Here is a 13,822-nt window from a genome sequence, read left to right as displayed (position 1 = left end):
TACAGCCTCAATTAGAAGTCGTAACATTTCTCTTCACTTTATAGTGTGTGCTTGTGGGCTGTTAACCAGCTGCCAGACTTCAGCCCAGCAGTGACTGTCTATTAGAGATGGCGGAAATAATTCCCAGTTATTTATGGGTTATTGCCATGTTTTCAAGCTTGCATTCCCATATGGTCTGAACCTATTAAGACAATTAGGATATAGTTTATAAGGTGCTTAAGCACTGATATACCTATTCACTCTCTACCTGTCTTGATGAGGAGTAGATGCCCAGGTGGCAGGCTATGCTAAATATACATGATGCATTGTTTTTAAAAGAACACCTTTGTAAAAATGTATGGTGTTAACCTTTCGCGCCTGCTATTACAGCCCAATAACTGTGTGCATTTAAACCCTTAGTCCCTTTAGTGTCTGGATTTAGTTTGCACAACACTTCAAAATTCCAGTTATGTTTCTACATGTAACTTTGTCAGGTGCATTTAGTCTGTTAAGGCTGACAATTAACCAGATAATCACTCTGTCACCATCCTTACCCAACGCATAATTTCCTTTGAAAGTTAATCCAGAATTGAATTGTGCAATTGGAAGTGTGTTTCAGCACAGAGCCGGCATCCCTGGGTAGTGATAAAGTCTTGTGTTCTTGAAATGAGTGAAGTGTCCCAGGCAGAAGACTGGCACACAGCTGATGCAGGGAAAAATGAAGAACAAGATGCATGTTACGGCGTTGGTAGTCCCTTCCACACTTTTGGTTTTAGCTCTGTACAGTGATGGAGGTTGCCCCCTTCTGAACCAATTCTGTCCCCTCTCTGAAAATGCTAAGATTTACAACTAAACTGTGTGCACTTCTGTGAGCGAAAAAGCACCACAATAATTAGACCTCAAGGTCTCCCATGGATAGGTCGCCAGAGCAATGACTGATCATCTCAGTGTTCTTCATTTTTTTTCTCTGTCCCACAGGCTGCCCTGACAATCTCACCGCACCCCAATGCTTAAATCCTATTGAGGCTTTCCAAGGCTGCATGAGGCTCATCTTTATTGATAACCAGCCCAAGGACCTCATTTCAGTTCAGCAAGGCTCCCTGGGGAATTTTAGTGATTTACACATTGATCTGTGTAGCATCAAAGACAGGTAATTATTGCCTCGTCTCCTCTGTTCTCCCACCCCCTCTTCCCATTCTCACTGTTCTAAATATGTGTTCTTTAAGCAAAATTCTAATCTACGGACTTTAGCCACTTTAGATATAATTGAGTTGCCTAATGGAAAATATCTCTGAAATGATTTCAGATCCAGAGAAAAACGGTTTAAATTAGTTGAGTCTCTATTCATGTTGACTTGCAGTAAATGGGATATGCAAGTTAAATCAAACTACAAATTTGTGAAAGGATTAAAGTTTTGTGCATAAACGCCACTTGATGACTTTGAAGATAAGAGTAAAGTGAAGAGGAGGGAGGAATCACTTTTTCCTCCTAAACCATCACGTTTTTCAGTGCAGTAGGTGTCCTCTCACACACAGTGAGCCTCCAGCCCTCTGGGACCCTAGAGCAGCCGTGGGCAAACTACGGCCCGCGGGCCGGATCTGGCCCATTTGAAATGAATAAAACTAAAAAAAAAAAGACCGTACCCTTTTATGTAATGATGTTTACTTTGAATTTATATTAGTTCACACAGACACTCCATCCATGCTTTTGTTCCGGCCCTCCGGTCCAGTTTAAGAACCCATTGTGGCCCTCAAGTCAAAAAGTTTGCCCACCCCTGCCCTAGAGTATAGGTTGGGCTGTGCCCGCTGTACACAGACAGGCCCGGAGCCCAGCCTTGGCAGTCACTGCCCCTCAGTCTTTTCTTCTGGGGCTCAGCAGAGACCAGACTCTGTCAGGGAGAACCTGCACATTCACTGCAGCCACACATCCTGCAGGAGCTCTGTGTCTCTCTTTCTCCTGGGATCTGGCTTCTCTTACATTGGAAGTTTCTAGATTCAAAGACACACTGAAGACAATTAAAAAGGATGATTCTGAATTTTCAACTAGGTTTGCCATGTTCCCCAATTTTCTTCTCTAGTGCTTGCCTCCTTCTCTCTAATTCTACTCACGCTGGTTAAAATACCATCTATTAAATGGGTGAATGATGCCTGTTAGTTGCAAGCCTATGTGTTAGTGAAATAGGGTCTTTACTCAATTTTCACAGGAAATAAATTAGCCTGTAGGGCAATAAATGACCAAGAAGTCACCCTTATTTGTAGGACATATGGCAACAGCAACTTAGCCTGGCGCAGGGAGAATGAGGACGATATGGTTTTCAGAAAGTGTGCTGAGCTGAATCTTATAGGACAGGGAGACCTGGCTGAGGGGGGAGGGGTGGAGGAAGAGTTGACAGGAGGCAGTATGTCAAATGGCACAGAAATAGGAAGGGCCATGCTTGCAAGTATTTCATCAATCCAATACAAATATTACAGATTCATTTTGAAATCTGTAAATTTGGATACATTTTAGAGCTGATAGTAATAGTTTAATTGGCAACATTTACTTATCTTATTGGCATAAAAATAGTGGAATGTCTTACAAATAATGGTATATTATATTTAATAAAATACAGCTCAGTGAGGATGGCAGGGCACTGTGGGGCAGCACATGGTGAGAATATGGTTAAAGATGGGAGTCAGGGGTCAGTATTAACATGAAGAACTTTGAGTGCCCATGGAATTTGTCTTCATGCTCTAGGCAAAAATCAGAAAGGACAGCAGTTAGACTGCCTACTGAAATAGTACTCAGGAAATAGTAAGAAAGATGGCTAGAGGAGAGCCATCCCTGAGCTTGAGATACTGTCCCATTCCGGGGAAGCAGTGAGAAGTAGTAGGTCCCTCTCGTGAGCACAAAGTCAGCTGCACAGATCAGTCTCCTCTGATGCTCAGAATGACCAGTGTGATTTGGCGGACCTTTATGAGAATGTATCTCTGCTAATACCACAACACACGAGATGGCCATTGAATGGCACAGTCCTTCTGGCTCTTCTACTTCATATTTTTTTCTTATATATTTTTATTGATTTCAGAGAGGAAGGGAGAGAGAGAGAGAGAGAGAGAGAGAGAGAGAGAGAGAGAGAGAGAGATCAGTGATGAGAGAGAATCATTGATTGGCTGCCTTCTGCATTTCTGCATGCTCCCCACTGGGGATCGAGCCTGCAACCCAGGCATGTGCTCTGACCAGGAATTAAACCATGACCTCCTGGTTCACAGGTTGATGCTCAACCACTGAGCCACACCGGCTGGGCTGTCTTTTTTCCTATTTGACCGGACATCTGGGTAATAAAATGTGTGCTTCACCACAATGTGCTCATGTCGGGACCTGAGCATAAACGATACTACACATAGTGGCTGCTGCCCCTGTAGTCTTTACTGATGATGAGCTCTGTCAGGCAGCTCAGCCTTTGCAAAGTGTAGATCAATAGAGGAAGCATTTATCAACGGAATCTCCAACCATACCTTAATTTCTAATCAAGGAAGCTCTCATTTTTGCTGACAGAAAGTCATTGCCATCTACACTGCATCATTACTTTTGTGTGATTGTAGTCTGTGTAATTGTATTACACACAATTGTGTTTTGGTTAATTGTACAATAATAAGGCATTGTGCTTAGTTTTGTGGGTAAATGGTATGTTTTTCTTCATTTGCCAGACAGTGTCTCTAACAGAAGGGAAAGCCATGGTAAAAGGTTTTGCTTAATTAATTATCTCTTGAACTTACGTTTAATATTTGTTGGAAAGGGACATGGTTTCTGAGTTTTGTGTTTTATTTTTAATGTGTTAATTAACGTAAGCCTGGTTTAAGGGCAGGCTCAGTCTTTGCCTTCAAGGATCTTGCCCCTTGAGGATGGGGTGATTGTGGTGGCAAAGATGGGGGTGGAGTGGAGTCTGACTGTTTTTCTTGTGTTCTTGTCTGGAAAGTTCATGGAGGGCAGCCTTTGATCTGGCCTAAGAGTCTCTTCTCTCCCAGACCAGGCTCCTCTCTGCCCCTTCCTCATGGGTTCTGTATGGAGATGCAGGCTTCCTCCTTGGCCTCGAGAGGCTGCCCTACCCACCCCTCCAGCCTTCCCTCAGACTGCTCTCCCGGGCTGTGCAGAGGGGCCAGACTTCCCAGCTCCCCTTCCATGTGGCCATGTTTCGCATGCAAAGGCTCCTACTGCTGGTCACGGTGGGGAAACCCAGGTAGCCTGCACAGAAGAAGCACATAATGTTATGAAATAGTAGGAGCTTTCTCCAGTGGGGGTCCTTCAGGCATGTTCCCTGGAGATGGTGCCTGGCTCTGCTTGCCCACCCTGGGCAATGCTTTGAGAGGAAGTGGAAGTCACGCCTGATAAAACCCATTAATTCACAAACCATCCTTGGAACAATGCTTTTTGTTGAAGCTGGAAGAGTCCCTTCCTAGGGACCAAGGACCTAAATAACAATTTTTATCTTAATGATTGTCAAATCCCAAATTCTCTGGCCTTGGGGAAGAAAGGACATGGCATCACTGGCCTGGCTACAGCTCTGGCAACAGGAAAGTGCTTGCTTTAAGAAGCTCCAGCTGCAGAGCCGCCCCGTGTCTGGCAGTTCAAGGGCAGGTTGGAGAAGAGGGCCAAGCACCCTTGGAGGAATCGCAGTTGGGGCCAGAGGGGTGCACTCCCAGCATGCACTTTCACTGGTCTGCCTACGCCTCCAGTATGGACTTGAGATAGGCAAGTCATGATAGTCCAAATTATCATAGAGCCAAGTCACCCTCGATAAATGCTTTATTCCTTCCACACTCTTTATCACACCCTCAGTTATTCGGCATTACAGATGGGCAGTGGATGAATGGGTGAGGCCGTCTCATATATACACTGGAGTAAGATAAGATGTGCTGAGAGCTGTACAAGCCATGGGAGTTCAGGACGAAAGAAACAATCATCGAATGTGGTCTAAGAATTTAAGTAAGAGACAGGGTTCAAGGTGGGGAGAAGCAAAGGGATGCTGATGAGTCAGCTGTCTGACATGAGAGGAAGTGGAAGTCACACCTGAGGAAATCCATTAAGCCCAGTGTGACTCTCAATAGCTCTGAGCAATAGTAAGCCTGTTTAATTCCCAGTCGACTACTCATCAACTTGGATGACACATATTATTTAACCATTTTTATTCTTTATTGATTTAAGTATGACATATGTTTTCTTTTTCCCCCATTGACCTCTCCCCAGCCACTCCCACCCCCCAGCACATGCCCTCACCCCCCTAGTGTCTGTGTCCATTGGTTATGCTCATATGTATGCATGCAAGTCCTTTTAATCTGTTTTCTCTTTTGCAAAACCAAGCTCATAAAACCTTCCTTTGCACTGAGCATGAGCCTGTGAGAAGCAGGGGCTCAGGGGTGTGTCTAATGAGCAGATACACAGTAAATGTTGCCATGTGAATTCCCATGGTGAAAAGTTTTCTAACTCTACTTTCCAAGGGAACAGGAGAAGCCCAGGTCTCCCTCTGAAGCTCCCCCAACCCCCACTATGGCCAAGGGATCCCCAGTAGTTTGTGGGGTGGATCCCCATAGATATACTGCTCTACAACTCCTTTGGGCTTTGATCCCCACTTATTCAGAGGGCTGTCTCCCGGAAGACCATTCACCACCCATTAGGAATATTTGGTGCCAAGGGGGCTCTGGTCATTAAATTCTTCTAAAGCATTGGCCTCAGGGCCTAGAGAGAGTGAGAAAAGCACATGATGTGCCTAGGGCACCCAATTTAAGGTGGTCCCTATTTCCAAATGCATGCATATGCAGACTGGACCTGGAAGTGAATGCCTCCTTAAATTTTGTAGGTCAATTCCAGCATAGGTGCACCAGAATCCTCAGAAAGGTTTCTTAAAATCCCAGTTGCTTGGTACCACCCCTAGAGTTATTGTGAAGGCCAATAAAATTTACATTTATATCAACTTTCAGGGTACTGCTGTGCTGGCCTTGGGACTAGACTTTGAGAACCACTGCCCTAAAGCTTTTCTCATCCTGGAGGCCAGCAAGTTGCATGGATTCTGTACAAAAGGGGTGCAAGGGTTCGGGATGGGTGGCTGTGGCTCCAGCTCAGCCCCCCCGCCAGCAGCTCCCCTCCTCATCAGGGTCTCACGGGCTCTGAGAAGTCCCGGCAGCTCTATCTCGATGTCCTTCTCCAAACAAGTGCAGAGTTCAGTCCAAGGGACACTGGGCCTCAACTGAATCCCCGCTCCTCCAGTCATCCGTGGTTTTTGTCACTTATGACCCCCGCCCCTGCTTCCCACTACAAAGGAAGCTTTCATGGCTATAAATAAGCAAAAATCCTCAGAGGATATTTTGGTTGAAGGGGACTTGGTCTTAGAATAGCTGCAGCTGCCAACAAACGTGACTTGTCTTTGCTATTTTAGGACAGGTGACTCTCTGAGCCCATTGAAAGTCACAGCTTAATATTTCCTTCTAGACCAGCCTCATGCCCTGTGTGTGAGGGGGTCACATTATAAAGCAGATGACCAGTCACCAAATATTGCTCCATACCTTCATAAAGATCAATAGAGGCTGATACCATCCAGTTTTCTGCACCAGCAAAGGGTTGCTGGGACCCACCTGCCTCATTCCTTGGGTCCTTTCCTTAGAGGAACAACACTGGGGAAGGCCCCTGGAGCTCAGCGAGCTCAGGTTCTCTCTGGAAGGAAATGTGTTGAGTGATTCCTTCCACGTCCTGCGTGGTTCAGGGTTCAATATCTGGAAGAGGAGCCGCACACAAATGAAATAGAAAAGACAAGAGATAATTTTGCAATACCGGGGGACCAGGCGGGCAAGTCCGGAAAGACTTCCTCCGCCGTGCTCAGGTCTCACCAAGCTTTTATTCATCTGGAGTAGCCCTTAGGGTAAGGAGGTTTTAATGACACACATCAGCAGACAATTTTCTGATTAGCTCATCAACAGATCTCCAGGGGTATCTGATCAACAACAATCAGCAAAGATCTTCATAAGCACCCAAGGAACTAAGTGAACTAAGGTGGAGATGCTTCAACCATCATCACTCAAATTAACTGGGTAGTTCACAGTTCTGACCTTTTACTAGAACTTCAAAGGTTACTAGCCTTTTTGGGGGGGTCTCTGTCTAAACTCAACTAGTAAAGACAATGAATGGACTCCGGCAGAAATGGAGTCTCAGTGTGGCCCGTGTGGCGGCACCAGGTGGGAGCGGGTCTCTGCTCAGGGCAATGCTGCTGCATTCTGGGTAGTCCCTTTGCTGCAGTCCTTTGGAAGATTTAACAATTTGCTTGTCCCGACTGAGTGAATGACATGTGGGTGACTGCATTAAATGTCTTGCAGCCAACGAAATTATGATCTGTAGCTTTTCACTCCATAATCACTTCCTTTTCCCTCAACACTCATTCTTTTAACAAAAGCATCTGCTAATCTCCCTGGCCAAGATTCTGACCTTCTTGGTTCAGATGCGGGTGTTGGAAACACTGAGGGAAACAAGAATTCTGTTGGATGACCTCCCATAAGCAGACTCATGCTAAAAACTCACCCAGTGCGTGGGAGCTCGTTAAAAACAGTATTTTATATAAAGAGATTACATTTCAGGGTAATGCATATGTTTTAGTTCTTCTCTAAAATTGAAAACCATTACATTGGATGCCGGGAAAGTATTATAAGGGCAATGCCCACACAATCTGAGCGCCTATCTCTGGAGCCAGAAATGTTGCCTGCAATGTGATGTTCTCTGAACTCATGGGATAGGGCCAAAATCAAAACTGTGTACTTCTGCTGTTTTTATTTATTATTTTTAGTATACTTCATGCAGGAAAAGAAAGGTTATATTTTACATAACAGTTACTGAGCAAACATTCTCTCAACAGTACTTCATTTAATTATCTACACAGTCCTGCAATATCCTCAAAATGGCTCTCAGAGCCTGGCTCTCAGCTCAGCATCACCTGGCAGCTTGTTAGAAATGCATGTTCTCAGGCCAGGCCCTTACCTGCTGGGTCAGAACCTGGAGACAGAGCCCATGTGAGTTTTAACAAGTTCCCAGGTGAATCTGAAGCACACTCAGACTTGAGAACCGTTGGTTTACTCCATTGTTGTTATTTTGCAGATACTAGTAAGACCAGCGATGTTCTCAGAAGCTCAGTAAGCTCTGAAGGTTGCAGGGTTAGTGTTTGGTGGGGTCAGTATTCATCCAGAATTTGCTGATTCTGCTATCCACATAAATGTGGAGGCCTATTGAGCGAAGGCCAGAGAGCGAGGAGAGATGGCTTGGGCAGCCAGAATGTGTCAAGGGAATATCACCAAGGAAGTGAGATTGAAGAGGAATTGGAAGGCTGGGCTGGGTGTAGGGAGGTCAAGCAGGGTATTCCAGGTGGGTAGAGCATGGGGCTGGGACTGAGAAAGGGAGGTGCTGGCACCTGCCTGCCAGGACTGGGAAGCTTACCTTGTCAGCAGAGGTTGAAAGAGAACTTAAATCTGAGGCCATAGTGGACTTGGAAGCACACAGCAGTTTAAAATCTGAAGAAGACACAGTATCAATATCCAGTCCTTAACTGCAGCTTACTGTGCCCCAGGCATCCCGTGTGTGTGTGTGTGTGTGTGTGTGTGTGTGTGTGTGTGTGTGTGTGTGTGATATACTCACAATAACTGTGAAGTAGGGAATGGTATTAACTCAACTTTACAGAATGAGATGAATAAAGCACAGAGGCACTGAGTAACCTGCCCAAGGACACACAGCAAGTATATAGCTGAGCTTGGCCACAAGCCATGGCGTTTGGTTGCAGAGATTACACCTGTCTTTGCACTGTACCACTTCTGACTTTGCAGTTAGGAGACATCCCACATGGTTCAGCAGGATTGCAAAGCAGAAGATGATGTGTTTTCATCTTGGGTTCAAATCATGAAGCAGGTTGTGTTAACAGAAGACAAGGGATATGGGCGACAATGTGTGGACCACCACAGGTGCAACCTATTGTTACACTTGTGACAAGCCCCCTGAGAGATACTCAGAGATAGCTCAGGGCTCTCCCAGGAGAGTCGCCCTTATCTATTTATTTGGGCTGATTAGTCTGGGAACTAGCTCAGAAGGGCTATCAGGAAGAGGTCGATTCTGAGCTGATTTCTTGGGACTTTCCATCTGGAACTTCCTAGAAAAAGTACTGATTAATGTCTCTCCTCTTAAAAGAGGGCTACTCCTCATCACCTGCCCCCACCTCTTCAAATGTCAGTAGGGACTAGGAGCTTCGGAGTAGGTTAAAACCTGGATTTGACCTGAGCAAATGACCTTAAGTAAGCGCATGCGTGTTCTGTAAGCTACCTCCCTCCCTCACCGTATGAAAGGGCGCTTCTCTGCCTGTGCATGAGGAAGGACACCAGACACCTTTGATTCATGAAAAACACAGAGTTCCCACCAAGCCAAGGAAGCACTATATTCTGTCCAGTCAGATGGTCAGACTCTCCCCAACAACTGGAATCGGAGGCATCTATGCTGAGCACAAAGCCAGCCCAGTGAGCTGGGGATGCTCACAGCCCTGCAGAAGGCGGGGACCCATCCCAAGGGGGAAATGTGCACCCAATCATCTCTCCTGAGAAACACTAGCTCTGAAATTAGGAGGGTTCAGATGGCACAGAAGCTAAGGAAATCTTTTGATCTGGATTGAAACATGAAGAAAAGGTTATTTTAGATCCTCAAGGTACCACTGTGGGATGGTGCTTCTGTTTAACTCTGCGGAAAATATTCCTAAATTAGTAATCAGAAGAAAGAGGTTCTTCTTTGCTGCTCCCTTCACACAATCAACACCTCAGTGAAGCTGCCCTCCAGCATCCAGGTGACGTCCTCCCGTCTGCTCTCACATTCTCCAGAGTCCAACGTCCGTGTGGCCAGTGTCACCTCTGGTTTCTCCTCATGTGCACAGGTGGCCACCGATCGGGCCTCTGGGGCAAAGCATCTGTGGCCTTTCACACTGCGTTGCTGGCATCCAAGCCAATCCCTTGTCGGCCCTGGGTAAGCACAGTTTATAAACGCAGCTGGAGGGCAATGGAGCGTCATATGTTGTGAGTTGGGAAAAAAGTAAGCCTGGCCTGTGATCAAATACTCTCACTTCTTTTGGCAGTGAAACCTAAAATTAAAATTAGCTCTGTCATTTTACCCGGCGTTAATATCTGTTGGGAAGCTCACAGAGCGGGAAAGCGGCCTCCAGGGCTGTCCTGCGCCTGGACTTCTGAAGGCTGCTAGGCCCACTGCTCCGGCACAGCACAGGGCGTGGTCAGCAATAGCCTACCATTCGCTGCAGCTTTTGAATACCCTAAGGGCCTCCCTGTTGGCAGACAAGGAGAGGACTGACAGCGTAAGCTTAGTAACTGACCTCAAAACATGATCACACTCAGGATTTTGAGACGGTAAAGCCGCTGCTGTTTACAGTTTAGCACAACTTTGGACGAAGCTAGTCACTCCACCGCTTCATAACTCAGCCCACTCTATTGTCAAACCGGGAGGGTATTCACTGTGGAGGGCATTAACCAAGGCAGGTGCTGGCGGCCGTCCCCCCTGGGGTGGCAGTGTCTCCCCACCCCCACTGAAATAGTGTCCCCCGGGGGCGACAGTCCCCCCTCCACAGTCGGCAGTGTCCCCTGGGGGTGCGGTGAGGACTTGCTGAGAGCAGGAGGGTGAGACTTCTGAAATTTAGGAGCAAGAGGGACAGAAACGGGGCTCCATGGCCTGGGCCCACGACACTGGAGAAAACCAACACAGGCAGGCAAGGGTGATGCCTTCTAAATATCTACAAGCATCACCTATTTTATTTTCTGGACAATTTTCCCTCCTGGTTCAACTTCATCTTAGAAAGACGCTTCAACATGACTTACTTGGCTGGCCAACTGTGGGCCTTTCTCTCCCAAAACCAGGATAAAATGGGGGCCAAGCAGGAGATGTCTCAACACCTGGAAAAGGCCAGGGAGACACATCAAGCTGCACGAGGTTCTCTGTGAGGCCACGTTAATGTGTCCGACTTATGGTCTATGACCTCCTGCACCCAGAACACCACTAAACCTATTATGACGGACGTTATCATAATCTGGCTACTGCTTTTTCCATACTGAAAAACATTATTTTCTTAATATTTTTAGTTTTTAATTGCAGTTAATGTACAGTATTATATTAGTTTCAGGTCTACAACCCAGTGAGTAGACATGTATAGCACATACAAAGTCATCACTCTGATAAATCAATACCCACCTGGTACCATATATAATCATACAATATTACTGATTATATTCCTTATGCTGTATTTTACATCCCCTTAACAATTCAGCAGCTACCAATTTTTGCTTCTGAATCCCTTCACCATTTCCATCCTCTTCCCCAACCTGCCTACCTTCTGGCAACCGTCAAAATGTTCTTTGTATCTATGAGTCTGCTTCTGTTTTGTTTGTCTATTCTGTTCTTTGGATTCCACATATCAGTGAAATCATACGAAGTTTGTCTTTCTCTGTCTAGCTTATTCAATAAACAAATAAACAAAAAAACAGAGTGGCTTCCCTGTCCAGGTGGCTCAGTTGGTTGGAGTGTCATCTGTAGAAGGTCACAGGTTTGATTCCCGGCCAGGGCACATACCTAGGTTGTGGGGACAGTCCCTACAAAGGGTGCTTATGGGAGGTAACTAATTGATATTTCTTGCTCACATCAATGTCAATCTCTCTCTCTCTCTCTCTCTCTCTCTCTCTCTCTCTCTCTCTCTCTCAAAAATAAAATAAAATAAAAACATATCCTCAAGTGAGGATTGAAAAAAATAAAAAACACAAGGGTGGCTCAATGGATATGAAAATAAGACCATTGCATACGCTGTCTACAAGTGACTCCCTTCAGACTGAAAGACACACCCAGACTGAAAGCAAAGAAATGGAAAAAGATAGTTCATAAAAATAGAAACAAACAAACAAAAGCTAAAAAAGGCAATAAGTATACCAGACAAAATAGACTTGAAAACAAGGGTTATCCCAAGGGACAAAGAAGGACCGAACAATTTGACTTCTGGGTATTTATCCGAAGAAACCCAAAACACCAACTAAAAAAGATACATGCATCCCTGTCATTAGTGTGGCATTATTGACAATAGCCAAGAGCTGGGGGCAATGCAACTGCCATCGATAGATGAGTGGGGAATGAATATCATTCTTTTCACTGTAATAATTAACGAGGGGGCCATTCCTGCTTTAAAAATGAAAATGATCCCAGAAGTGATTCTGAAGCAACTCAGGGCTTATAGACCAAATACTTTATGAGAATCACAGAAGATCATACTCTAGATGTCATATGATATCACTGATTCGTGGAATCTAAACAAAACAGAAGCAGACTCAGATACAAAGAACATTTTGACAGTTGCCAGAAGGTAGGCAGGTTGGGGAAGATGGGTGAAATGGTGAAGGGATTCAGAAGCAAGAATTGGTAGTTACTGAATCGTTAAGGGGATGTAAAATACGTGGAGACTTGCATGCCTCCACGTCAGCATGTGGTCCATGCAGGTGGTTAGATGCTCATGCTGCAGGCGTGACAAGACACACCGAGTCTTGAGGCCCTCCTGCTCCTCTGGCTGCCGGACAGCCTGTCTCTGCTCGTCTGCATGTGACTTGGCTGCTCCTTCAGCTGCTCTGGTCCCTGTGCAGCCAGGTCCTTGTCCTGAGATCCAGGAGAGAGCAAGACAGAGAGTTGCTGGTTTTCCATGCTCCGGTCTTCTTCCTGTTCTTGGATTGGAGGCTGTTTTTCACTATCCATTTGGCCTTTCTTCCATTTATTCACGTGTCCATTTATCCACTCATTCATCTGTCTCCTGTGTTTGGGACATCCTGCCGTGCCAGGGGCTGGGTAGGAGCTGAAGGTGTAGCTGATTGCCCAATACAGTAGACTCTGAAGAAAGTTCCATGGAGGGACACAGGTTTTAACCAAATAATGGTGAAAATAAACTTATATGTTCCCAAATACTGGCATGAGGAACATAAACAGTGCACGAGGAGACCACCTGGGAGGCAGGCTGGTTACTGGAGCTGGAGCAGTGTGGCAGAAAGGGCGATGTGTCCTCAGGGTCTGCAGTGCCAGGCTGCTGTGGTCACTGCCACTTTAACCAGTGCACTCCAGGCCTCCTGCACTCCTCGCCAGTAATCCCGACCACAACCTCCTGCCTGTGTGCTCCGCTGAAGTCACTACAGTGAGGGTTAAGGGCTAAAAAGAAAAATTTTGCTTTCTTTAGTGGTAAGAGGATTTCCAACTGAGATTTTAGCTAAAAGTTTCCTATGTTTTCCCAAAACACTGTGCTGGGAATTCTTCTTCCTTTAGTAAGATCCCGTTACTGAGCCCCTCCCCATTGCCCTGACTTCAGTGGGTAAGGGTTTACTCCTAATAGTATGTTGGCTACACCTACACTTAGCGAAACAGGAGAAGAAAAAGACCCAAGGTAAACCCCGTGTCATGGCAGGAATGGCATTTCAGCTGGCAGATGGTAAATCAGAGAATCAGGAGTGAGAGGAAGGCTGTGCCTATGAAAGGTCATTCCAATCACTACACTTACTCACATTAAGCAGTTGCCTCCTGAGTGTACATGAGAAGACACACATGTTGGGAAATGAGAACATGTTGCTGGAAGGGACTTGAGCAAAGAGGGAAGAGAATGTTACAAACTACTGTTGTTTCTAGGGAAAGGAAGAGAATCTTCAGCCTTCGAGATACCTGGGAGTGTAGGAAAATGCAGCCTTGGCCCAGAGAAGAGCAGGGCCTCGCAGCCCTAAAAGCCTAGGATTCCATCAAACCCACATTCCCCATAGTCCTACGGGGACCCACACCA

At 45.9% G+C, this 13,822-nt stretch overlaps 1 protein-coding gene across 1 annotated transcript in view; it reads left to right on the top strand.

The window, feature by feature from the left end:
* Positions 1-13,822, top strand: part of CNTNAP5 (contactin associated protein family member 5) — an 883,495-nt gene that overhangs the window by 491,523 nt on the left and 378,150 nt on the right. Inside the window, exon 10 of the mRNA XM_059704743.1 lies at positions 958-1,129. Coding sequence (XP_059560726.1) covers positions 958-1,129 — 172 coding nt within the window. The remainder of the gene's footprint in view (positions 1-957; positions 1,130-13,822) is intronic.

Source organism: Myotis daubentonii, chromosome 7, assembly GCF_963259705.1.
Source record: "Myotis daubentonii chromosome 7, mMyoDau2.1, whole genome shotgun sequence".
NCBI lineage: Eukaryota > Metazoa > Chordata > Mammalia > Chiroptera > Vespertilionidae > Myotis > Myotis daubentonii.
This window is presented reverse-complemented; position numbering and strand designations above follow the sequence as displayed.